The sequence below is a fragment of the Filicampus tigris genome, chromosome 19, assembly GCF_054856515.1.
Source record: "Filicampus tigris isolate MCC_2025a chromosome 19, RoL_Ftig_1.0, whole genome shotgun sequence".
NCBI classification, from domain to species: Eukaryota; Metazoa; Chordata; class Actinopteri; order Syngnathiformes; family Syngnathidae; genus Filicampus; species Filicampus tigris.
Genome location: NC_141235.1, coordinates 9,217,451 through 9,244,446, shown reverse-complemented (window position 1 = coordinate 9,244,446; position 26,996 = coordinate 9,217,451). Strand labels below are relative to the sequence as shown.

Here is a 26,996-nt window from a genome sequence, read left to right as displayed (position 1 = left end):
TCACTGCCATTGACAAATTTACTTGTCTTTTCACAGTCCAGCCAGGAACCTATTTATATATTTTTAAAAAAATATTTTTTCCAAATGTTAGGGTAAAAGAGGGTCTGGAAATGTCTGGCTATGAATGAGTTAATATTTTTTTTATTTGCGGATCATGCTACTTCTGGCTGAAAAGCAAAAGGATTTGGCAAAACATTGACGGTTGTTTTGAGATATTAATTCAGTTCCACGTCCAAAGTATCTATACCTACATCTTTCACCATACATCTAGATGTTATGTAAAAACATTGCGTTTATTCCAAATGATTTGTTTTTATTCCAGATGTTTTTAGCCACACAACTAAAAACATTGTTTTCTTTCCAGAGGTCTCTATCTGACGTCCATCTTCTACAGAGATGACAGTATCTTGGTGTCTCCCGAGGACCAGATTCCTATCGTGGAGGTTGAGGATTGCTACCCCAGCTCCCTGATGCAGGATTTCCTTTGGTTTACAAAGGTACACATAAGGCGAGGCAAAATGGCCTAAAAATCAGTTTAAACCGTCACGATAATGGTATACATCGAGATATTAACATAAGTGTAAAAATGACGGGGGACTATTTGAGGTAGACGCACATATGGCTGGCAAGATCCAGATCGCGGTCCGACGTGCTGGAAGCCGTTTTCACACTGAAGCGGATGCCGATGACATCATCAGGAAGCATTATCACGATTGGCCGGTAGAGCTCAAATTTTGTAAATCTGTGATCAAGGCGGCAGTACAAACTTATTTATTGGTTTATTAGTTTTACCAGCAGTCTGTGCTCAAGGAGAGCAGATGGCTTAGCTGATGATACATTACCGATTTAATAGGTCTCCTACTTGTGGGAGGAGATTCCCTGGTTGCAGCAGTGTCTCAATCCCACACAGTCAGCTTGTTCGTGCACCCTGCAGACACGTCTCAAGATGCTCCAAGCCGTCTCTCATCTCCAGGTAGGACTTCAGTAGGCCGACATCTTTAGAAGTTCCGCCTGGAACCGTACGGGTCCCGGTGCGTTTCTGATGCCTTTCCGTCTCTCAGGGCATGCTGGGAACGCAAGACCTGGGTCAAGTGTATTTCGAGCCAATCAAAGACAAGCACGGTAACGCCCTGCTGGTGCTCCTGAAGGACGTGAACGCTTCTCCGAACCTGGACGGCGTGCGCTGGATGCAGCTTTGCAAACTGCAGCTCCAACGCAAGTCCATTTCCTCCCCTGAGGAGCCCACCGCTCTGGACATGCTCCTCATCACGCTGCACGTACGTGCTACTCGAATCCACTCAGCAGGCAGACACTGATGGGACTGCAGCTGCGTTTTGGAAAACGGGTCCTTCGTGTTTTTGTTTTGGATACGGGCTTGCTTCCATGGTGTTTCGGAATGGCCAGGAGTGCTTGTGGTTTATATTAGTCTCGTTCTCTTCGTCAACACAATGGCTAGGGAAAGCCTTGCATAATGGAATATGATACCGTTTTTGGGAAGTTGTACCAAAGACTGGAAGGACTCTCAATTGGCTTTCTATTGAATGAATAACAATCACACGTTTCTGTTTAGAGCTTACATTGAGGGAATGTTAGTTTGAATAACAGTAGTCATCACCCCTCTCCCTTCTTCCTCAAAGCTGCTCACTCAGGCACTTTCAAATTACAATTGGATGTGTTTATGATGGGCTCCCTCGCGTGCTTCTGGAACGACAAAGTCTTCAGTCTGGAAGCAGTTCTCCAGTTTGTTTTGTTTGTTGAACTTATTAAAGTCAATGCCAGTGTTGCAAATACTGTACTGTCTCCAGCATAAGTAGATTTGGCCTTGTGGTTCCGGAACCATGGCGGACAATTCCCTTTTGGATAAACCGCAGTTCACTGAAATACTTGCTTTGTGCTCCATTACCGCCAAACTGTATCATGAAATACAGTAAAATACACAGCGGGGACCATTTTGCAATGCGTCAGAGCCACTGGCAGGAAAACAGATGACAACAATAAGAACGACCCAAAGGATGATGATCAAACCCTCGCTTTTTTTTCTGTCTCTCTCTCTCTCTCGTTTCTGTCCACAGGAGAAGCTTGCTTATCACCGGCGGACCAGGAAGCTTTTGTCTCCTGGCTTGTACCTGGGATATTTGAAACTGTGCACCTCCGTGGAGCAGATCAGAGCGCTGGTGCCTCAGAAGCTCCCCAACGTCCTGTGTCACACCAAGATACGAGACAACCATAACGTCTCCAGGTTGGGATCCTTTAGTCAGGATGGAGTCAGGGGAGCCGTGGGGGCCTGCAAAAATAATTTGGACTCAATCATATTGTTCATTTAAAAATGTGCCCAAAGAAACAAACATATTAAACCAACTACTCTTCCCTAACTTAGCTTTGGTCCAATTAAATGCTCTGGCATTCATTCTTATTGTATACCACCGTAACATAGTTCAGTTTGAACAATAACACCGCACTTGAATATTGAAAAACAAAAAAAAAATGCTTAGTAATGATTCAATAAAATGTATTGTATTGAAAAAGCCCTCACTGTTTTCTGAGCAATTTAATTTTGAGCTTTGTACATGCAAATGTGTTGAAAAGTTAAATACATCTACAATGTGCTTAGTTAATGATTCTTACACGTAACATTTAAGGTAGCCCGCGTACTACCAGAAGCCATCATGGCACACTGTGAGAATCTCTGTTTTGGAGAATAAAAGCATATTTTCCTGAATTAAAAAGTTGCAAAATGTCTCCCCTGTAAGGGGTCCCTTGACCTGAAAATGTTGAGTTTAAGTCCCTCCGAGACCATTTAAAGTGGCTTCTACATGAGGCCTGTCTCTGTGTGTGTTGCTCCAGAGAGGAATGGCAGTGGCTGCAGGCCCTCAGCTCCCTGGAGGAGCCGATGGAGACGGAGGCCAGCATGCAGAGCGGCCCGCAGCCCCTGCTGCACGACCTACGTAGCGCCATCAAGGATCTGATCGCCCACATCAATGTCCCCGGCAACCAGGTCAGAGCCAGGCCATGCTGCGTGGTCGCTCATGACAATGCACACTATCGTTTATCGTCCGGAAACATTTGAACCCGCGGAACTTAATTCCGATGGGGTTCTGGTCACTTCTGGTTAGACCACTAACTCGCATGGTTTGGGGGATAGAACTTGATCGCAGTTTCCCGTAAATTGGCTTTTGGGGAATTCTCTCAAGGCAGTCTACAAACAGTAAGCGACCCGATTACGGAGTTTAGATTCACTCTAAGAGGTTAGATTAATTCAGCACATATTTTACAAAGGGAAAATCTCTTGGCAGGGCAGCAAACACAAATGTCCTAAAAAGTATATATACAGAAATAATAATCTCTTAATTTACTCAATAAATTAGTGTGTTTGTTACCAGGCACAGGACTTCCGGATCTACACCCAGGAAGTGTTGGAGTTTGGGCACAAGGTGTCCTTCCTTCTTCTCCTCCCTCCTTGCGACGAAGTGTGCACAGCGCCTGGTCAGAATAATCCCTACTCGCCCCGTTCCGGCTTCCTCACGCTGCCCCTGCAGATCTTTGAACTGGGTGAGCGTACGGTATTTGATAAAACAATGAAGCTTGATCCGCTGCCATGAACGCGTTTAATTTACCGTCTCCGCTTCTCCCCCTCGCCCCCCCGCCAGTCCACTTTAACACCTATTGCCCCGGTTTCATCGGCCAGTACTGCCGGGTGTCCGCCTTGCTGGAGCTAGAGTCGCTCATGTCCCAGCAGGCACTGAGGGAGGCTTTTTCTGAAGAAGAGCTCACCGCGGCCAAGAAGAAGCACCAGCAGCTTCAAGAGCACGTTCAGGTACAGAAGACAACCGGAACTGGAGCAACATGACTTGAGACGGACTTGAGTCGCATATGTTCAGACTTGCTTGTAACTTGAAGGCGCATCTCTGGTTTCTGACAGCAAATGGAGGAGGTGTGGCGGGACGCGAGGTGGATCATGGAGGCCTTGCAGTACGCCCGCTACAAACAGCCGACAGGAGGAATCTCCATCAGCGGCTTGATCGACTTTTCCAAGGAAGTGATGCCTGACAAGCCAACCTGCACCTACTCCCAGCCCGACTTCATGCCCTCCCCCTTGCCTTCGCCAGAACCTTGCCGCAAGCACTCAGGTCTGACACCACATTGGATGCGTTCTCAGTGCATCTGGAAAGTATTGAGTTGATACGATTCGTTTTTGATTCTCATTGGGTGAGGGAATTAAATAATACAGATGATGTATGATGAGTCGATAAGTGTAGTAATCTGGTAAGCAAACAAATAATTCCTAGGAATCAAATTCCTATCTCTAAACCTAACAACAACAAAAAAAGTAAAGCCCATAGCTTTACCTTTCACAGCTCACAATATATATTAAAGTTTCTACTGTTCAGACTTCGCAGGCCTGTCGGATGAGGAGGGCTCCTCCGAGGTCTTCCTCACCACCGACAGCGACTACGACTCCAGTCGGGCCCAGAGCCCGCGCGAGCTGGACCTGCTGCCCCCGTCCCCGCTCTCTACGTCCGCGCCCCTGGAGCCCCGCGGCTTCCTCCGCAGCGACGGCAGCGGCTCAGGAGTCGGGATCAGCAGAGACGGACAAGGGGAAGGAAGCGGAGCCCTGAGGGACTCCACGCCCGACGTCTTGCAAGCCTCGGAGCAGCAGCGGGGCCGGGAACTCGGGAGGTGCGGAGGGGGCGTCTGCTGCGGGGGCGAGCGGCGGCGGGGGCCGCCCGAGCTTTTTGACAGCGACTTCATCCTGCCAAGTCGGCAGATTGAGCTGTTACACATCACAGAGAAGCGGCAGGCTTTTTGCGTGCGCACCAGCAGCTTGGAGTTCCCCTCGGCCACGTCCGCCAACCACCAGTCGTACTCCCAGCACGCTTCTTCGCCGGGCACCTCGCCGCAGCAACGTTGGCACAGGCCCTCGTCGGTGGACCGCTGTTGTTCGGCCGAACGTGGCCCGCAGCAACGCCCGCCCGCCCGGACTCTATCGGAGGACAGCGGCACCCAGCAGCTCTCGTCCCCGCGGCCGGCAGCCCACAGGAAAGGCTCCCACGCCACGCTCAGAGTCTACCCACAGTACCGCACGGGACTTCCCAAGGAGACCAGTGTCAAGGTCATTTTTAATTGTTATTTAATTAATATTTAATTGTCATTTTTACTGTTCTCAATTTAATTGTGAAGCGGGACGGGGTGCGCACTTCCAGGCAGTGTTTCGCTCGAGCCTTCAACCCTCTTCTTCCTTCCACTCAAACACTTTCACTGCCTCACAAACAGTTGGAACCTAGCAAGAATCCATATAAAATGTATATTTACACATGATAGTATTGCAAAGCCTGTTTTTTTAATAATAGTTCTCTCTCTATCTATCTATATATCTCTCTCTCTCTCTTTATATATATACATATGTATATGTGTATATGTGTATATGTATATATGTGTATATGTATATATGTATATGTATATGTATATGTATATATATATATGTATATAGATATATAGATATATATAGAGATAAAATGGAAGTAATAATAAAGAATTGAAATGACATCCCTTTGTCTTGGTCACAGCTTTGCGTTACTCCTTGCACGTCAGCGGGGGAGATGGTCCAACTGGTGGTGCAAGAGATGAACCTGGTGTCCCGGAGGATTCTCGGCGGCGGCGGCGATTCGGACGAGGACGCCTTCTACGGCCCCGAACAGTTGAAGCACTTTGGCCTCGTGCTGGTGGTGGACGAGCGGGAAAAGTGGCTCCAGGACGACTTCTGCCCCCTGGAGCTGCAAAACCCCTGGCTGAGGGGTAAGTTGTGCGTACGCATTAAGGCCTACTCGCCCCTCGCGCTCAAACACGGCCGAGCCACCACGGTGTGACGCTTGTAGTTGAAAGAGAGTGTTTGTTATTTAAAATGATTTTTCTTCTGGGGATAAAATGAAAGGACAATTTGCAATTCTAAACTTTGACAACGACGCCGCAGGTTTCCGTGGAAGACTTTGTCTTGTAGCCTCATCCAGTGTATAGTCGACACACTGTAGCTCCAATGTGGGAAAAACAAGCTCAAACCAGCAGATTTGCAGTTTCAAAACAACAAGCAATACTTTTTTTTCGACCAGGAACAAAGCATCTTCCAACAATTGTGCCGAGTGGATCTTTAGAAATCGTGTCATGCAGTGCTAAAAAGTTGAGCAGTTCAGTGTTTTGCTGTTTTGATATTACCCACAGTGCACCAGCGAGCGGTGCGCCTCCTTCCCCACCAAAGGACTTGAAAGGTGCTTTTCTTTTCAGAGGGGTGATAATAACCTAAAACAAAAACTTTCTTGGAGAAACCACAACAATGCTCAACATTTTTCACATTCCGTTCAAATAACTGTTTACAACAATATTTTTCGGGGCGTATTTCATCGAAAAGAGGCTTTTTCCATGCTCGACGGTATCGCAAAATAATTGTAGCAGGAGGAGGAGGTTACCATGACAACGCTCACATGAGGAAAGTGTTTACAAAGTTTATGAAAACAACAGTGTGCTCATGTGCTTCTACTGTATGTTGAAAAAAAAAATGTTACAAATTGTGTAACTGGCTTGAACATTGGCTTATTCTCCTGTGTTAGCGCTTAGCTTCTTTTGTTGTTTAAAGTGATGTTTTGGGGTTTTTTTTGTTTTTCTTTAATGAGGGCCAATTGCAAAAAAAAAAAAAAAAAAGATGGCGAAAAGTCAAGTGGACAAAGTAGACTATGTAAATAGACAAAACAGAGCGGTTGTTGAATGTATTGTATGTAAAAGAAAAGAAGAGCGTCTCATGAACATGTTTGCTAGCCTGGTGTTTACAAGGAGCTCTCAGCGGAGTCATGAAGGAGACATCACGTCACTTTTTTGCTAAAATCTATTTTTATTGAACATTAAATGAATATGACAAAAGCGAAAACGTCCCGCTCGCTTTCTTTCATTTTCGTGTGGCTTTCTCCAGGAAAAACGACACATTTTGTGGCATTTTGAACTCAACTCAACTCAACCTCACTCCCAAGACCTGGGCACACTATTTGGCAAGCTGCAGCCTCCACAAGTGGATCGCATTTTCTCTGGGGCTTATTGCTTTGCTCTCCGTGTGAGGTGATATTTCAACTGAGATCTCAACCACGACCTTGATGAGGACACCCAGTTTAGAAACGTTTTGGGTCATTACGCGCGTGAGTTTGTGGCGGGCGCGTTCAAACGTTGGCGCGTCGACGCTCGATGGCGGGCTGGCCAGCTTGCTTTCAGCGGCCGCTCACCTTGCTAGCGCCACATGTTTTCTCAGCTCCTGAGCAAATATAATGTCGCATGCTTCCCTGTCAACAGATCCTACGCGTACTAATGCGCGCACGCACACACACCGCTGCACGTTGACGCATGTAGCATGAGGAAGATTGACACATTTGTCCTCTATCACTGCAAAGACACACACACTATCTGAGGCATCACACACACACACGCACAGTCATCTTTCCCGACACACTGCGCCTTTAAGAGCAGCCCTTTGCTGTTTATTGACAGTAACTTAAGAATTGTACTGGAATTCTGGCACCTCCTAATTTTAAACCTTCTGACTCCCGAAGGACCCGAGCTAAATATAACCGCCTGGCATATATCTGAGCAGCTATGAAGCAAACCTTGAATAGTGTCATTCATGCAAGTCAAGGGAAGCACGCTCAGCTCAGTGACTCATCATAATACGGGGTCCTATCAAATAAAAAAAAAAATAAAAAAAGAGACGACCTGACTTTTTGTCAGCATTTACAGCGCTGGAGATACAATGGGAAAATAAACGCATGTGACCCTGTGGCTTCCCTGCCAAAATATTCGCTACATGAGCACAATCTAATGTGCAGTAAATGTAGCCAATTTGGGGGGTAAAAAAAAAAAAAAAAAAAAAAAAAAGAAATGACGTTGAGAATGATGCTCAAAGGTATCAATGTAACAATCTTTATGCGAACAACTCTTTCGAAATCTGTTCGTGAGCACTTCTCTTTTGCCGAGGTAATCCGTCCACTTCACAGGTGTGTGCAAACAAGATGCTGATAAGACGCGGCGATTACTGCACAAATGTCACCTCTGGCCGCCCACAATGAAAGGCCACTGGAAAATGCGCAGACGTCCCCGTACTGTGTGATAAAATTGCAAATTTTCCAGTGTCTTTTTATTGTGGGAATCCTGAAGCATGCCTGTGCAATAATGTTGACATGCTAGATTGTTAAAGCAATCCCCCCCCACTGCAAATTTACTGTGGGAGGTGCCAACTGTCATTTTTTTTTTTTTTTTTTTTTTTTCGTGCCCTTCCATTCCAGTCGGGTTGGGCGCTGCCTGATGACTTTACACCTGCGTGGAAAGCACAGAGCTCCATCATGCCCACCGCCGTCTGATTCCAGCCTGGTACTTACTGGCAGATTTTCGAGGCATATTTGTACGTGAGTGATGGCGTGTGTGTGTGTGTGTGTGTGTATGCAGTGGGTGGGAAAAGTGAAGGCTGCCACTGCGGCATCACTCATTTCTCTACCCTCCCTCGCTCCCTCTCCAGGGCCCATAAACCTTTAAAGCACCTATAAAACACTTGGCGAGGCCTTTTTGAAGTTTTTATGAAGATCTGGCTTCATTGTTCCCAAGAGATGAGCCCCGCTCCGCTGGCGCCTCCGAGCTTTCTGGAAGTGCCAGTGAATTCAGGGAGGGGGCGGGGGCGGGGCGGTTGGTGGGTTTTGGGTGCAGGTCCCAGGGAAAGAAGGGCTGCGGGGTTGGGGGGGTGGTCACGGTGGAGCCTGTGTTTTTATGTCCCACTGTGCATGTGTGTGGGTGTGTGTGTGTGTGTCAGGCGAGCAGATGAGCCGCAGATGCGACGTCAACAACGGTGACAACTTCATTTTCTGCCGCCGCGTCTTGGCCCCTGTGTTTTTTTTGGTTTTTTTTCTTTTCTTTTTAAGACGCCCTTACTGAAATCGACGCAGGTTGTAACGAAAGCACATGTGCTCCGACGCGAGCGTGCATGTGTTGCGCCATGTGGGTGTCTGCGTATGCCTTTTGTGTGCGTTCGCAGACGACGGGGCCAGCAGGTTGCGTGGTTTGTTGTTTGAAGTGGGGCTCTGTTGTTCTCATAGAGCTAAATGAATGGAGCCTGACCCCCCCCACCCCCTCCATCTGTCTGATCCAGCGGCACCGACCCTCCCTCCCAAATCCCGGCTCCGACAACCCGACGCACTGGCCCCCTCAAAGGAACAGTTGGCAAACGGGACGGCCCATTAAACGGGCCGACGAGAAGGAGTGTGTGTGTGTGTGTGTGTGTGTGTGTGTGTGGAGGCCACCTGATGGAAGTGTGTGTAGATATCTGCGGACTTGACTTTGACTGTGCCCTTCAACATCATCAGTGTCACAAAGGTGTTTAAAGTCCTTGGTGGTGCTTCGAAGGTCGGACACAACAGTGCTCGACGACATCATCTCATTTTTTGCTTGGCATGTCTCGTAGGAAACGCTTATTGGAGGGAGGTTTATGCCTGTTTTTTTCACAAATTTTTGAGGGGGGGTGTTATAAAAAAAAAAAAAAAGGGTTTATATATTTATGGTCTACATAGATTTTCGCTATTCGATACGGTCCCTATCCCTCGTGAATATATCAAATCAAATTTCTTGGTTGAAATCTGAACATTTAAATGCTGGTAATTGTGCCTGAACAAAAAAGGATTGGCAAAAAAAAAAAAAATCAAATTGTGTTTGTTTTTTTTCTCTATATTGCGATTGCGATTTTTTTTTTTTCAAGCTCGTGTGGTTGGCTTGCATTACGACGCAAGCGTCATAAATCGAAGCAAGTATTTGTTATACAATAGGAGGGGTGTTACATCAGAACCATGAAACCTTGCAAGTCCAGTGTGTCATAAACTAAGGACCCCTGTGTAACCTGATCTGGTTTGTGTTTCAACCGCAGCATGTCAATCGCCGCGCAAATAACGTCACGTGATCTTTGCATTTTGTGTTTAGAAAGGTGCCTTTTGTTTTCTCATCCCTCCATTTTCTGTTGACCCATCAACAGACGGTAGTGTGTGTATAGCTCCACCCTTTATGTACCCACAAAATGGACGGATGGGTTAATTTTTTCCTCATCATCTATTTTATCAGATCCTCTCATGGGACAACACTGAAGAAAAGACATTTTGCAACAATGTGAATTCGTCAGTGCGCCGCTTGTATAACCGTATAAATTTTCTGTCCTCTCAAAGTTGCCCAACACACAGCCATTGTCTAAAGCTGCAGGCAACAAAAGTGAGTACACCCCTGTGTGAAAATGTCCAAATTGTGCCTGAAGTATCAATACTGTGTGGCCTCCACTATTTTCCGGTACTAACTTAACCCGGTTTGGCATCGAGGGCACGGAGTTAACATTAAATTATGTTGAATTTCATTCCGAATGGCCCGCATTAATCCGAATCTCAAAGGAGGACATCGAGAGAAGAGGGGGAGGATGTTTCTTCATGAGACTTCTTGGTTCCCTAACAATGAACGAGTCTGGATGGTTTGCAGATGTGAACAGAAGTCTGTTAGCCGGAGCAAAACGGAGGAACGTAACATTCTGAGACTGACGGGTTTGAAAACACACACACACACACACACACACACACGCGCGCGCACGCATTTATATTAAACCTAGCCCGAAGACCACTTTGTGCAAAACATGATGTCATGTCTTCTGGAAACACGTGGGGGGAAGGAGGGGTTGGCGTCGGGTGGGGGGGGTTTAAGTGGGGGGGTGGATGGGGGGGTGATTCCTTTGGTCCGTTCAAGTTTGCAAGGGGGAGCCTTGGACCACGGTAGGATCGACAGTACCCAGGGCAAGAGGCTCAACGCCTTCATCCACGCCGCACCGCCCCGTGTCACCCCACCCCGGCGAGCAGTCACATTAGGCACGCTCCGGCCACGCCATCAAAGGCCCTGGCTCTCTCTCGCGCACACACACGCACAGAAAACAGAAAACGTGTGCACGCAAACAGTTGCTTCACAAGTCAATGTAGGAGCCCACAGCCAGCCTGACACAAGTTAAACAAGCATGTTCACACCCGGCCCCAAATAAACGCGTGCCTAAAAATAACAACACATAGTCACATAGCGCCAGTTCAAACACACACACTTCAACCCCGCAATACCCCCCCCCCTCCCCCGGCTGTGTTATTGTTTTGAAAATATGATTGCGGTGACGGATGGGGTGGGGAGAGAAGGGGACTCTGGCAAAAGGGGGCGAGTGGCAGGGCCCCCGCCATTGTCCCCGAGCAGTGTGAGGCTGTGTCCATAGCTATAGAAACTGGGGCCACACTGGGAAGGCATGCTTTCATCTCCACCGCAGGCTCACCGCTGGCAATAAGGGGTCAAATAAATCCCCCTGGATGCAGTAAGCAGCCGTTGGGGGGCTTATATACACACACACACACACACACACAGGGAGTGTGTTTACCTGATAGATAGAGAGATAGAGAGATTTATCGATGGATAGATAGAGAGATTTATCGATGGATGGATAGAGAGATTTATCGATGGATAGCAGTCATTTTTCTACCAACAAAAATTCCAAGGACTCTTAATCCGAACCCCCTCAAATTACTTTTGTTAAGGGTGTAAGATTTTTGGTAGGGATGGCACTATGGAAGGTGACAGCAAAGAAAACGCGTGAATGCGGTGCACATGTCTGTCCGGGCTGCTCGGTACAATATGGCTAAAATATGGATTTTTTTAGGCCGATGCGGATTCTGATATTTGTCAGAATAAAATTCAGATAACCGATTCATCGGCTGATTAAGTAAGAAAATATATTGTGAATAAAGTTGGTCCCTTACCACTTACCTTACCTATCTTTAATGTTAATGTGTGAAAAAAATGGGCCGATTGTTGCCGATTTTAAAAGAGCTTTCAGGACTATTACGTGTAGAAACGAACTTGCCAAGTACAACAAAGCAACACGATGACTAATGATTTACACTTTTTCAAGTTTTTCACATTATCGTGAATGTGAAGAAGGCTAAAAAGCCTGAAATCACTCGCCTTCAGTCGTCACTCTTCTCCTCTTCCCCACCTGCATCCATCACTTGCTGTCCAAGTAAGGGGTGAGTATCCATTTATGTTTTTACGTTGTATTATCCAACGTTGAACTTGTTTTTTATACTAGTGCGGCACTTAAGGACATCAAAATGTGTTGTCGAGTGTCTGTACGTGTTTGCGCGAATATGTACGCTTTTTTTGTCATCGACGCCAAGGCGATGATAACAGAATCGACTTTGACTAATCGATGGCATCATTGATAGATTTTTCAGTCGTCAACTTGCTTGTGCGCGCGTTCGTCTCTCTGCATCCTTGATCGCACCGGCCCCACCCCTAGCCATTTTATCCAATCGCATTCAAGTACCTTCATGGCCTCGCAGACAGTCAGAACTTGTATCCCTATAACATAATACAATATTTAATAGTATACAACAACCAAAAATGACCTCTATATATTTGATGCGGCTGTCTGTGAGACCCTGATGTGACTGTGGAAACAGATCTACTGTATGTACCCCATGATGAATCCACTCACACACGCACACACACACACGCATTTGTGCACTTACGTCCCAGCACAGCATCGAGATTTAGCCGTGGGATGGCCTGGTAAACAGGACAGGCAAACAGCATCTGGAGCCAGCAGGATCACTAATTTCAACACACACATACTGTCGACACACACAGCGTTTTTATGTTATGATCTCCTCGCTAAGTAAAAGCTCAGAGCATTGCAAAGGACGCATTTTAACTTTGTGTACGGTCGTAAACAGCAGATGCACGCACGGGGGAAATCATCTGGAAAGGAGCCAGCCGTGCCATTAGAACGTATGGGAGAAGCAACGGCCAGGAAGAGGAGAAGGAACGAGGAGAGGAGAGAGGGAGAAGGTCGGCAGCACCGCCGCATGCCACAGACAGACTGACGATACTTGTACTGGGCTCCACACCAGGAACCTGGCTGTAATTACACCACACCACACACGCACACACACACACACGTACGAACGCACGCACACACTGTTACCAGACAGACTGAGGTTCTTCAAGTGTGCCTTTATGTCTTTCAATCCGACCGCACTTTTTTGACTGCTCCCCATAAATAACATCCTCTTTATCTCAGACACCTACGTAAGTGATTGAAGAAAGTCGGCATGAGAGTATCGGAGAACGGGATTTGGGGTGCGGGGATTCCTTACAAGGGGGGAGGAAATGTTATGAGAATGGAGGTGGAATATGTTGACGAGTCAGAGTTTAATAAAGGGGAGGAGTCAAATGTGTGTGCAGAAGTCACCTCCATTTTTTTCTTAATTGTGTAAAATTAGTTGAGGTTTTTTTTCACTATTTCTGGCTCATGACTATTTCTGACTTTTGTTTTTGTAGGGTGTTCTAAGTTGATATATTAAGTAAATAAAGGGTTAATTTTGAAAAAAGGAAAATAGAAAAGATCTCTAACAACTCTAGGGGAACAATGTAGTTAAAAAAACAGGCAAGTCCCAAATTTTCCAAGAACTATAAAATTATATTGAAATTTTATTACGCTGTGTTAAGTGAGTGTACAAGAACTACAATCTGAATTAAAAAACCCTATTTTTGAGAGAAAATTTGTAACGGTAACAAATTCATGTTAAATAGGTTCTAATGTGTGAATGCATTTGTAAAAATAAATAAATAATGAAGATAGGACTTTATTTTCCAAACATTACATATTCTAGTCAGGAAAAGACGCCTTTATTCTCTAGGGGGGGAAAAAGGACTATGAAAAAAAAAATACTCTTTCAAATGTTGAATGAAATATGCATCAGAATTGTATCAGAGATTTTAATCGGGCCAAAGCCAAGGCAAAAACTAGTCATTGCTATTATCCATTGTTTTATACTCCGATGGCCTCAAAAATCTGGAGACAAAAATAAATAAATAAATTTCCCTCAATCCCTTCATACTTGCATACAGTGTACACAAACACTACTATAGCGGTTAAACATGGATATTGCCAACTGCTGGAAATACTGTATCGGAATATAATGGTCATTTCACATGTGCATGCATCAGTGTTGTGTTTACATGTTTTTGCAGCCAGAGAGTGGCGGAAAAATCAGAAAAGCACGTTTAAGGGGAAGGCAAAATAAACTATGAGTGAGGGTGTGCTTAAAGTAAATAAAGAAAAACCTTGGCTAAGGTTAAGGAATGATTGTGGTTTTGATTAATAAAAAAGGCAAATATTTCATTGCAGGTCTGTGGCCCAGATAGCCCACGTGCATGAACGTCTAACCGCCCATCTCCCCCGTCACCCTTCAGACCTCCACCTCCTTACGTGATGCTTTGCTACAACAACAAACTTGGATTGACGTTAATGGTCGGTCATTAGGATGAATGTTATTTAAATGACAACAGGTTTTGTTGACTCATTTTGTCCCAAAAGTGTCAAATGCACTTCGGTTGGATGGATTACATTCTATAATGGTGTTTTCTCGCAAAAACTGACCAAAAAAGCACTGATTTGTTAGATGGATAAATGAATAAATCAATAGAGAACTACCGGGGAATGCTATGTGCTAAGCTAACCTGCTACGAGCTGCGGCTGGCTAGCTCGCGCGGCTAAACGCTGTCTTTTCATGGTGCGGAGCCTCTAAATCACTAATCCTCGCCTCCATGGCAGCAAATGGGATGCACTTGTGTCACTAAAGGAGGATGAGGAGTAAGTAACAGAAAAAAGACATGCTAATCGCTAACATAGTGTGAAATGTTGAGCAGCGAAAGACCCTAAATGCTTTGGTGGTAGAGAACCCATTCAACAGACGTGTGCTGGAAAGTAATCACCTATGAACAGCAAATTAGCAGGTGAATGAATGAGTTTCTAGAGAGAAAACAATACAGAAGCTACACAGTAAGCACAGACGTCTGAAAATCTGAAGTGAATCCCGATGTTACTGCATACATCAGAGGTCACAAGTATATTATTTGATCAATTTAGCTTTGCTAATGGATGATGTAACTCACTCAGAAATTATGATTTTTTTTTTTACACTTAAAGTTAATTTCACATTATCCCAAATAATCTGAAACTTCATTGTATGAACTTTTTTTGTGTGGAAGAATGACTATCGATGAACAGGGCCAACGGTCCAGCGGTGTGTCAATAGTCATATTCATGGCATGCTAGCACAAACATGGATTTCCCAATTTTCTTTTGTGAATGGACACTCTTGTTCTCGGAGCTCTCGACTGGCCAAATCCAAGGTTAAATAAGGTCAACAAGGTTATTGGCACAAACCACAATTGTGATTCTGTTTGCCTTCTAGACTGACACCAGCGCAGATCTCTGCTATCAATAGCTCCTTGTTGATCTAACTTCTCTCTCTCAGTCTCTCTCTGTCTCTCCCTTTCTGTCCGCGACTTGTGAAAGTTATTGGAGTGTGAATGCGTTTAACAGCTTCTGTCTGCTGCCCCGTGGATGCAGAACGCTGACTGGTGTCTGCCTCCTGCCTCATAGGTCTCTTTTGTGTCCCACTCTGCGAAGGTTTCCACTTCAGCGGCTGGCGGGGATTGACGAGGTCAAATTTGATCAATTGGCCGCAATTTCGGGAGGAATCAAGAATGGCATGAGCCGTCCAGCTATTTCATAAGTGCAAAGTGCAAAAATATTTTGCTAACTAAGGACTACAGTATATATATAAAAAAAAGGTGAATTTACTACGATCCCGGTTTGAGAACCGCTGCTTTAGGTTATCACCGATGTGTGTTCCACCAGGCAGTCAGTCACCGAATGAGAAATTCTCATTGAGTATGACAGGTGGGTGGGAATGGGAGTTCCCCGTTCCCACTGAGTTCCCATTAAAAAAAGACGCATTAATCCTTCATTGAGACATAAGCAGCTTGAGGTCTGAGGGAGGCTTTATTTTTTATATTTCCAGAGTTCTGACTTAACCGCACTTTAGTGCCCTTAAGTCTGTCCAATTTCTCATGACTTCATTACTCCTCTTCAGTGTTTAACGCGTACCTCATCCCACATCTTTCTTTCCCGCTCGGCCGGGGGAGAGAAAGGCAGACGCTGGTGTTTGCTCATGGCTCCAGGGGCTTGTGGCTCCCGATTAGCAAACCAGTATGAGTCAACATCTGCTACATCCCTTAGACAAACTATCTATCGGCGTACACTTTGCCTGTTGTCAGACCGCCGCCCCGTCCCGTCCGGTTCCCAAGCGCCGAGGCACCCCCCGGGCGGCGGTGCGCGCTCACATGTCGGCGAGACATTTGCCAAAGACTTCCCAGTTCTCCTGGCACCGCGGCAAGCCATCGCCATCCCAGCCTCCTGCGTGCTTCACAAGCAAAGGGACAATAAATAACAAAATACTTTGTCGCCATACTTAGGAAGATATTGTAGTATTTAGTTGAGTGTTTCTTTTTCAGACGACTTTTTACTTAATTTATCGTGGAGGTTTCGTTCCAGACCAGCCCCACGATCAACAAAATCCACCAAGTAATATTTTAAAGCTACATGTATATAATACCAACATATTCCAATTCGGGTAGCCATCCTCACAATCTAGACTGTAGTATCTGTAACGTTGACGCGTATGTGCCTTTAAAAGGCGGTCTGTCCTGTTGAGTGACGAAGAAATGAGCAAATGAGGATTTATAGTTAAAGCGTTAGCAACTGTGTGTAGAGCAACGGCGTCAGTTGAGGTTACCGGCAGGTCGGCTCAGAATGTCCTCACGTTTCCCGTATATGTAAGTACGGATATTCTCTGTCTCTGTGTTTCCTCCTCCGCAGACGGCTGTAGTCCGGTAGTCCGATGGCGGCAGACAGGCAAGTCAAAACAGGTGATTACCGATTATTCGACTTCAAGCTTTAATCGTCAACGCTCTGGAGAGGGCACCGGGATCCGGCGCCCCCTCTATTTGCTTGATCAGGACCCTGGGAGGTGCCTTGCCGTTGGGCCCCCGCTGCGTCTTTGTGACCTGCGGGGGCTCATTTGGCAGCGTGGCATGCAGGACAATGTGTTTCATGTGGTCGAAGAGGCTGCCAGCCTTAAACAGAACCACCTCAAGCCACGCGCCGCCGCAGACTCGCAAAGACGCCATCGCCGACTTTCCTTCGCTTTGTTTTTGTTAGCCAGTGCCAGTCTGCGAAGTATCTTGGCCCCAGACTCAACAGAACACACATGCTGCGGCCAGGGGGCGGGCAAAGGAACATCTGTTGTGGTCAGCGGCTGCGGGTCGAACGCTTTCGTTTGGACACGACGGCTTGCGGCAGCGCAATGGCTTAGCGGTCGCACGGAACGCCGGCGCTCGCGGTCGGGGTTTACCTAGCTTGCCCTCGTCATTCACCAGACTACACTTTCATTAGCTGTACAAGGCACTTTTTTGCCTTGTCTTGATGGGCCACTGGCACATGCAGCAACTTATTCCTTCTTAATTCCAGGGTTACCTGCCGAGTGATGGTACCCTCAAAGATGCCCTGGAAAAAGATATGGACATGTTACCTTGGAGTCCAGTACTTTGCTCTAAATGGTACATTAGAGGAAGTAATATACTCTGAAGGGCAGGAATTTAGTCCTAGAACTCAATTAGTGTTACATAAAGTACAATCTACACTCATATGTGCTCCAGGAAAACTGCATTTTTTTCTTCTAGGTCCAAAAACAGAATGTTTGCCATTGACAAAAAATACGGTCTCTTGAACAAACCCAATTGATTGATTGATTGCACAGAGTCGGTTGTCTATCTGGGCTTTTCAATTTTTTTTTTTTTGTTATTCAGAATACTGTATGAGCATGAGGACTGCTATCTTACTGTGTTTTATTTACACTCTTCTGTCAGTCAAAGCACTTTTTTAAAGGTGCGATATGAAGGACGTTATTGGTTTCCTCAAGACCCTGTCAACCACACTTGATTGCAACCAACATCTTCTTCATAGAATCTGGGGACCTGATCACCCGATGAGTTTCACGAGATCGTCTATCTTGGACTGTTTCACGCATTTAACCATAGGTGAGTTCATGAGAAATCGCTGGCGCAGATGTCTTTTTGAGGACATTTTTAAAAAAATTTTTATATACAGTGAAATCCAAAAATGCTTCTACTGGTTGGGATAAATGAAACCTCTAAATAAGCTGTGATATCCAGCAGTGTTTGGTATCGCTGCCATGGCAACCATCTAAACAACACTTGGTATCTGCAGCAATCCTGATTCATCTGAAGTTGTAGTCTAAAAATGTTTGGGCACCGCCAGCGTCCTTCCTTCTCTCTCCCCCCTTTTGCTTTCTATCTCTCTGTCTTGCCCGCTCTTCCCCTTTTGGCTGTTGTGCCACTGTGGAGACGGCAACAGTGACTCTATTGTGAACGATGGGAATTGGGCAACAGGCCAATGATGTCATCCTGCCATAGGGAAGACCAGCGGGAACGCCCTCCTGGCGTTTCGGAATGCACTATTTTTTCCTGTTGTTTTCCGGAAGGCGGTGATCAATTTAATTCCACCCTCATCACTCGCTGCTCCGGGGCGAGGGGGTGACGAGGTGGGGGCTAGGGGGAGCGTGATGAGTAAAAGGATGGGGCGGGGGGGGTCTCACCGTCTTTGCTCGTTCAAAGCGAGATGCGACCATTGAAAAGAACATGGTATGGTTTGGGTTTTTCTTTTTTTTTGTTGTGTTTTTTTTTTTTTTTAAACTTTGATTTTGTGAGATGTGAGTAATGGAATGCCATGAGGTCACACCAGTTCGCAGTCGCCGGGTATCATTACAGAAGAATAGCGGCAATTCATCAAGCAAAAGGGCGAATGGCTCACAAAACACTAATAGGCCTTCACTCACAGTACAAGCCCTCCGGCCAAAAGTAGATAATTGCGCGTATACCTTATAAAGAACAGAGCGCTTACTGCTGATTAAATTAAAAGCAACAATATGAAGTCATTTGACCTTAAACTAACTGCTAATCCATGGCAACCCTGAAACCCCTATTTTAGTAGTCTACGGACAGTTCGTATTTCTCAAATTTTAGCAGTGCAACAAAATGATCGTCATTTACAACTCAGCAAGTTATAATGCTGGACTAAAGGTAACGTAAACGTAACATCAGGTGGATTCTGACGATGCGGCGTGCGAAGATTTTTTTTTTGACTTGGGATGTGAAAAGTTGACTTGATGATGTCACATTCATGCTTTGTTCACTTTGTGTACCGCGACGAACAGGTACCGTCGAATTAATTTATCGTGTTTTTTAATCGACTAACCGTCTGGTAAAATCTGGTCAAAGTAGGAATAGGAGTCAGGGTGATGTGTTTGTGTTGTTTTTAATCCGCTTGCACATTGATCTCCCGTGTGATTGATTGCGCGTGAAATCTAAAGTAAAAATAAAACTGACAAGGCGGGCGTGCGCGCGCAAGCCAACAAGCCGTCTAAGACGTGATTACTGCGAATCGCGTCTCGACGTTTTCTCCATCCCAACAGCATGGAAACTAAACAAACGATGCCACGCTTTGGAGAGACGATTGCATCAGGCTGGCGGAGGTCTTTCAATGAGTTGGACAAGCGTTTTAATCGCCTCCTTGTCATCGTAAAACTGAGAAACACTTTGATGCTGTTTACTGGCTATTTTGCAAAAAAATAAATAACTTAGCGATCATTTATAGGGGGGGGAGACAAAAATGTAGAAGGGGCTTCAAAAGTAGCGTTAACGGGAGACAGATTTTTGACACGCTTCCCGAGCCATCTGCTTTGGGTTAACGCTCCGAGACGAAAATGGGGGAGAGAGAAAAGAACTGGAGAAGAACTGGAGAACATGGCGAGGGCAATGGGGGAATAGAGAGAATGCAATATTGACAGGCAATGGTGGAAAGCTATTTATTTGTGCTCCCAGCAGTTTTTTTTATTTTTTTTGGGGGGGGGGGTGGTAATTGTTGTGGTTCAGGGATAAAGACGAAGAATTCCACCATGACCGCGATACAAAAAATATCGAAAAATTGCTTGTGTTTGTGAATTTCTCGCAACACAATTCCTCAAAAATATTTGGTTATACTGTGCAGGAGTAAATACGAGACATGGTGTTGATGTGATGCTTTAAAAGCTGATTTCCACTTAGCGAAGTTGAATTCCTTATCTTCTGGGCTGGCATTCCTTCAAAGGCAATGTGATGATTTTTTTTTTTCTTTTGCCGTTTATGTGAGACTCCTTCTCCAAGCTGTCAGTCTCCCTCCCACCCCCCTGTGCCATTCTACCAATCCCCAGTGGGCATAGCCAGCCAGTCTGGCCAGGCCTGCCCCTTGCTGTGCCCCCGTGCTGGCTAAGCCCCTGCCTGGACCTTGGGTAGAGCCCTTTGTATGGAGCCATAGGGGTGTTCGTGTGTGTTTGTGTATGTGTTATGTGTGTATAGCATTCACAGCCAAAGGGGAGAAGGGGGTCCTATCCGTGCCTAAGGGCTGCCCCCCCCCCCCACCACCACCACCACCACCCTCCCCTCCGACGCACCCTCACCATGCGCCCTATTGAGACCTAAGGGAGCGTGAACAATCACTGCAAAACCAAAGAGCTAAGTCCCCTTGTTATACAAGCCCAATTTTCGGCGAACCGAACCCGCCGGCCTCCCAGCCCCGCTCGTCAGAGGTCGGCGGGCTTCGTTAAAGCGAGCCGGGCTCCTTTTATGGTCTCATTTAATTAGCCATTCCACAGTAAACTGCCATTCGGCACCAACGCTGCCCCCAGTACCCCCCCCCCCCCAATCTTCCTCTTCGTCACCTTGTCTACCGAGTCTCCACAATCCGTGTACCGTTGGGTCTTTCCATTTTCCATTGGCTCTCGAAACATTTCGAATGAAAATGTGACTGATTTTGGTATTTCCTGGGTTACGTGACCAGGAAGTTTGCCGCACTACCACCGCGATCTGTCGAATGACCCAACGCCATGATGTCTGTTCTCATTTCAAACATTGTACTTCTTACAGTTATAAATGAGCAATTGTATGTATACACCAGATGGGTTAAAAGTAACCCAAATTGGGTGAAATTGCAAACCCAGCACTGGGTCCAAAAGAGGACGAGACATTTCTGGGTTATAGTATTCATACCCAGTGGGTTGGGTTGAGGAGTTGACTCAGTAAGTTGGGCCAAGAATTTGGAACAGTTTTAACACCAAATTCTCTTTCTGACCCACCCAATGTTTATCCGGACTTGAGAACGGCATACGGCGTAAAGGGTCTTGGGACGCAACCGGATGTTGCGGTCCTCCCCGGTTGGGATTTGGACCCCAATCTTTGTGTCTAAAGTCAGCCAGCTGCCACCAACGTTTTCTAAGTATCTTACATTAAATTTACTTCATCTTCAGTACATCAACTCCAAAATGGCGACCAGCATCAGCTTTTCAGCCCACCCAAATCCAATCTTCGATCCAATCTGTTGGGTCAAAATAATTAACACAATCTTGGGTAAAGGTAACCCAATCTGATCAAAATCAACAGCTACTCAGCAAATCGGTTAGAAAAACAACCAAGCATTTTTTTTTTAATAATGTGTCATGGACTGACTTGTGGCTCCTCAATCCACCGTTTATACGTGCCGTTTTTGGGGTCTCCTGAGAAGTGATGATTTTGGAGGTACAATGATTGCGCCCGAGTGTCCATCGGCAGGTGTGCGGGAGAGAGTCACGATTGTCCAACTCGTTAAATATTCAAATCAAATTCAGTCCTTATCGCCCCGTTTTGATCTGGGCCTGAAATTGAAATATCAAAAAAATACACAATTTTTATTGTCAGATTTTTAAAAAAATTTTTAAAAAAATCACACTTTCATATTTTCATTCTTATTTTTGATGGGCCATTGAAAATTGAAAGAGCCAACGTTACACGGATTGTCCACAGTGCAGTCACCTCTCTCCTCTGTTCACTGTGTGTTTTGCTGAGGAAAGGGGGAGTGCCGCTAGCCCCCACGGGGTGGGCTCGCTCGCTCCGCGGCCATCCTACGGCCCGTGGAGGGAAAACAATGGACGCCGACCGTCCTACAGTAACCAGCTCAGCCCGACTGTCCCCGTTGCCCACTGAGCCGTCTGCCCTGGCACCCTAATCATCGACCGCATGACCACCAAGACGCATGCAGAGAGGGGTAAGCAGGAATTTCCTGTTCAGCCCTTGACATGTGGGTACTTAACAAAAAAATATAAGTATACTTTATTTTTTTTTCTTGACTGTCATTTAATTGAGTGGCAGCCTAAGAATGTCCCACTCAAAGCACTCAATACAGAGCATCAGGCGACATTCAGACTCTGCTGGATGAACGCCCTCTAGTGACCGACCCAAAAGAGAGACTCACTAATTGACAGAAAAAAACAGACCATCCAAAACGCAATAAAAGAAACAGTTGCAAAATATTCCGTTTGTTTTCATGTTAGCCTAATGTTCTATATGCACCAGCAGTGCTCATAATGAGTGCTTAGCATGGGAAAAGTTCCGTTTAGTTATCCCTGGCCATTTATAGCCCTTAATTACGCGCCTATTTTGTGACCTCTGAGTTCAACGGGGCCAATTCCTGTGTAGACCCAAATCCTGATGAACAAAGGTGGAATGTGATGCCCCTTTTTTTTTTTTTTTTTCTTTCTTCCTCCGCTCCTAAACGTTTCCCATCCATTCCTCGCTCAGCTCGCATATAGACAGCGTATTGAAACTATTAGTGCATCTCACTCACTCGCAGCCAACTTGAAACGGTTTTGAAAGTGAAGCTCGAATCAATCCGATCGTGCACATGTGGACCAAAAGCGCGCGCTAGTTCGGACCCGGTTGGCTCTGTGATCGTGTCTGACATTTTCCACGTTGCGAAGGGAGGGCTCGGTGGGGGTGGCCCAAAGGGGGCACTGTCAATCAGTGAGAGTGGCCCAGGGGTGGGCAGGCCCCTCTGACACTTTGTAGCGTCGGAGGGGGATATTTAACTTGGGACTGAGCACCCACTCGCTTGCAGACACGGTCACCCACGCACGCTGTGTGCTTCGGCTCAGAGGAAGCGGCGCCAACTCTCTCTCTCTCTCTCTCTCTCTTTCTCGCTCTCTTTCTCGCTCTCTCTCTCGAACTCTCTCTCTCTCTCTCCTGCATACTCACGCACTCGCCACTCAAGTGGGGGAGCTTCTGTGGCAGCCACCGGAGCAGAAGGAGAATCAGGATTTTGCTTGCAGCCTTGCACATTTTTTGGGGGACTTTCGCCATGCATGACAAGGAGATTCCCTGCGTGGGCACGACGCATTGAAAGGGAGCTCTCAACTCTTTTTGCGTCTTATTGCGTGGAATAATAAGAGCGATATATTTGGAGCGTTCTCTGGGGGAGCTAAATGGGCTTTTGACGCGAGACACCGTCACCGGCTGGAATACTACAACTTGTCTTTTTGTGTGTGTGTGTAAAGCAAGTGCGTGGAGCGTGTCCCGCGAGGGCACGTCGGTGCGCAAAAAAAAAAAAAAAAGGCAGCCCTCATTGCCGGGCACCTTTTTGGAAGCAACTCGTGTTTCCATGCAGCTCTGTCATCCAGTGACTGTTTCGCCGTGGCTTCAAGTCGTCCCAGTGGTAACCATGACAACCGAGAGGAGCCCGAAGTGAATCCAAGCGGGCGCTGGGCAAAGGCATCTTCTCCATTTCACACTTTTTGTGTGTGCGTGCGTGTGTGTGTGTTATTTATTTGAGGCTGACGCACTCCCAACCACCGGCGGACCGTGAAGTGGTCTATTTAAAGTGTCGCCCGTGAAGTGAACTTGTCAAATATATGAAGCGTCAGGCTGCCCCTCTGAAGTAGAAGTGTCATTTGCCGCGCGTCAAAAGTCCCCCCAAGAGGAACCATGGGCAGCTCTCACCCTCCGCTGCTTCTCTACATGCTGCTGTGCGTCCACGTCGGAGTGTGCCAGCACTATCTACGCCTCCGTCCGTCCCCCAGCGACCACCTGCCCGTGCCCGACCTCAAGGAGGACCCCGACCCGGATTACGACCCCCGGGAGCAGGACTTGTCCGAGAGGACTCTGAGGAAAAAGCTGGGCAGCCACTTCGACCCCAATTTCATGTCCATCGGCGCGCCGGCGCTCGGCAACCACTCGGCGCCAGACGTCAAGCTGCAGGGGCCAATGCCCAACGAGATCAAGAAGCTGGAGCTCAGCGAGACCCCCTACGGGAAGCGCGTCAAGGTGGGCAAGAAGGCGCGCAGGAAATTCCTGCAGTGGCTGTGGACCTACACGCACTGTCCCGTGGTGTACACCTGGAAGGATTTGGGGGTGAGGTTCTGGCCGCGCTACATTAAGGAGGGCAACTGCTTCTCGGAGCGCTCCTGTTCATTCCCGGAGGGGATGTCTTGCAAACCTGTCAAGTCCATCAACAAGATATTCCTGCGGTGGTACTGCCAAGGCTTTTTAAGACAGAAATACTGTACGTGGATACAGGTGCAGTACCCGATCATCTCAGAGTGCAAGTGCTCGTGCTGATCCTGTCCAAGGAGCTGGACGCTTATGTGTGGAGTGGACTGGTTTCTATTGCACTGTTAACTCTCGACAGAGGTGGGCACCATAGCAAATCTATTTTTTTATATAGCATTTAAAAAAAAAACAAAAGTGAAATACCAACATTGTACATATTTAAGAGGAATGCAGCTATTTTTTTCTAATTGAACCAGGACCATATTTTATTGTCATCCCTGAGACGTTTTGGGTGGATGGGGGCGGGGACAGCAGCACTTCATATGGAAGAGCTTTTTTTTTTTTTTTCTAAGAGACATTGATGATGCATATGCTACACCTCTCCAAGAGGTGAACTTTTTTTTTTTTCAACTGACTGTTATTTCACTGCAATGCTGCCTAGAGTTTTTGTATATTAATATCAATATTAAGTTGTAAAAAAAAAAAAAATTAAAAAAAAAAAAAAAAAACAGAAGTTGAGGTTAAAGATTATATATAAAGGCGTGAACTCAGCTTTTTTCTTTTCTTTTGGGAATACATAGTATTGTAGAAATAAACAAATCTGTATGTTTTATTTATTATTTTAACGATTGTGAGTATAGAACATAAGGACAGAGAATAGCAGAATATACCAGAAAAAAATATGGGAGATGTCTACTTGAATTATCAAAAACGAACACAAAAAAAAAAAGACACAAAAAAAATAAACAACTGAAAACAGCATCCAAGTGTACATGTTATGGTCCCGTTTCGAGCAATAAAGTCCATGTTTTCATCCTGCATGTGCTTTTAGTGTATGTCGTATTGCATATGCTCATCCACGCTGCGGGGATATCTGCGTGGGCTGCCGGGCGCTCCACTGCCACAGTGAGTGCAGAAAGTTTGTGATTTACTATACTGCGTGATGCGCATAGTTCGACCACCACAAACAGGACTGGCATGCATTTGTCTCAACCGGAGGGAGGAGTAGAAAGAGAGCGGGGGGGGGGTTGTCGGTGGAGGGGGCTGATGCACATTCACCCCCCACCCCCCTCCTTCCCCTCTTATGTCCGTGCTGCCGAGGTGTTAACATAATGGCTCAAATATGATGCAGACGTTTCAAACGGTGTCTGTCTGCAGGCTCTGGACGCCGCACACAAGTTCCACTGAGGTATTTGGAGACCGGCGCCTATTCTAGTCTGACCACCCTGCACTGAGAGGAGGGGGGGGGGGGCTAGGAGGGGAGAAAAAAAACAAAACCCCACGAAACATTGCTCAACTGTGTTTTTTTTTTTTTTTTTTTTTTCCTAATAGCGAAACATGATAGAGATACTAGCCAATTGTGGAATCAAATGACTCACTAAGTAAGCGACGCAATCACGGCTTTAAATAGACGCGTGACTCAGAAAAGCTCCATGGTGCTATATGCGCCAATTGCGTGCGTAAAATGCGCATTTGCGGGCTCGATTTGACACTTGCCGCCCAGTCATTGTGACAGGGAGCCATTGAAGGGATTTGGTAAGCAGAGGAGGCTGGGAAGAGGGAGTGCAGCGTGCCAGTTTAAAAAAATAAATAAATAAATAAATAAAAAGAAGAAGGGGAGGGTGGGCTGCTTTCCTTACTGTCAGCTTCTTTCTTGATGATGTCTCGGGGTTTTTTCGAAAGTGCGTCTCTGACTCGACGGCGCCACTCAGCCGCCCCCTCTCGACTGCGCAGAATGAAGCACTTTGGGAAACAGTAACCCTTTCAGCCTCTGCCCGGAGAGTATTTTAGAAGCGTGTGAAAGGCAATACGCCGCCCTGGCTCCAGCCACTGAAGTGCGCACCTTTTAGACACAAGAAGACCCCCTGGCTGCCTGCCCCATCAGTACCCCCGACCCAATGTGGGGGTCTGAGGTGAGCCCGGCAACGTGGTGCAGGTGAAATCATTATCACCTATAGGAATCTCATTCAAGCCAACTGACTTGAAGCATTAGGCACACCTGCACAACCAATTAAAGGATGGAGACTCACAAAATTGTTCTGCATTGGAGATGTTTTGAAATCTTGAGTCAGATTTGAGAAGAGATTCATAATTGTGAACGTTGTTCATTTTCTTATTTAGCACAAAAAAAATAGGCCCTTAAATTGTTTAAGTTTAAAATTGTGCTGCAATATGTTTCTGAACATAAAAGGAAATGATTCAGTTTTACCATAAAAATCATTTTAGCTCATTCTGACATTCGATTTTTATGGGTTTATTTGATGTATATAGGAAAATATAATCATTTTTGCAAAAAAAGTTTTAATTTGTTTTTTTCATGCCCCAGAAAGTTTAAAAACACTTAAAAAAGATTTTGATTCGGGCTTTCATAATTCATGCACCAGAGGGTTAAGGTATATTCTTCTGTTGTTTGCCCCTTTGCCATGTTCTGCCCCCTCTCATTCAAAAATGACTGCCAAAATATTAGGTACACCTGCAAACCTAGCAGCACACTGTCAAACATGCAGCTTCTTTAACAAAGTTGTGATAGAATCTGTCTGAGGTGCACTTCACTGTCCAAGGTGTTCCTAATATTTTGTCCAACTAATGCTGAGTTCGGAACC

At 46.1% G+C, this 26,996-nt stretch overlaps 2 protein-coding genes across 4 annotated transcripts in view; both read left to right on the top strand.

The window, feature by feature from the left end:
* The window catches only part of ankfn1b (ankyrin repeat and fibronectin type III domain containing 1b), a 119,964-nt gene extending 113,070 nt beyond the window's left edge, over nucleotides 1-6,894 (top strand). For all 3 annotated transcript variants that reach the window (XM_086017559.1, XM_086017558.1, XM_086017560.1), the window contains 10 exons: nucleotides 365-497; nucleotides 854-973; nucleotides 1,062-1,277; nucleotides 2,073-2,239; nucleotides 2,845-2,995; nucleotides 3,381-3,549; nucleotides 3,648-3,814; nucleotides 3,920-4,127; nucleotides 4,389-5,110; nucleotides 5,565-6,894. In XM_086017559.1, the coding sequence (XP_085873685.1) occupies nucleotides 365-497; nucleotides 854-973; nucleotides 1,062-1,277; nucleotides 2,073-2,239; nucleotides 2,845-2,995; nucleotides 3,381-3,549; nucleotides 3,648-3,814; nucleotides 3,920-4,127; nucleotides 4,389-5,110; nucleotides 5,565-5,864 (2,353 nt within the window). In that variant the 3' untranslated portion in view covers nucleotides 5,865-6,894. The remainder of the gene's footprint in view (nucleotides 1-364; nucleotides 498-853; nucleotides 974-1,061; nucleotides 1,278-2,072; nucleotides 2,240-2,844; nucleotides 2,996-3,380; nucleotides 3,550-3,647; nucleotides 3,815-3,919; nucleotides 4,128-4,388; nucleotides 5,111-5,564) is intronic.
* A 16,009-nt stretch (nucleotides 6,895-22,903) lies between these two features.
* nog2 (noggin 2) lies at nucleotides 22,904-25,212 on the top strand. The gene has a single exon (XM_086016861.1). It carries the CDS (start codon nucleotides 23,830-23,832, stop codon nucleotides 24,460-24,462), a length of 633 nt encoding a protein of 210 aa, XP_085872987.1. The 5' UTR covers nucleotides 22,904-23,829; the 3' UTR covers nucleotides 24,463-25,212.
* Nucleotides 25,213-26,996: the final 1,784 nt, after the last annotated feature.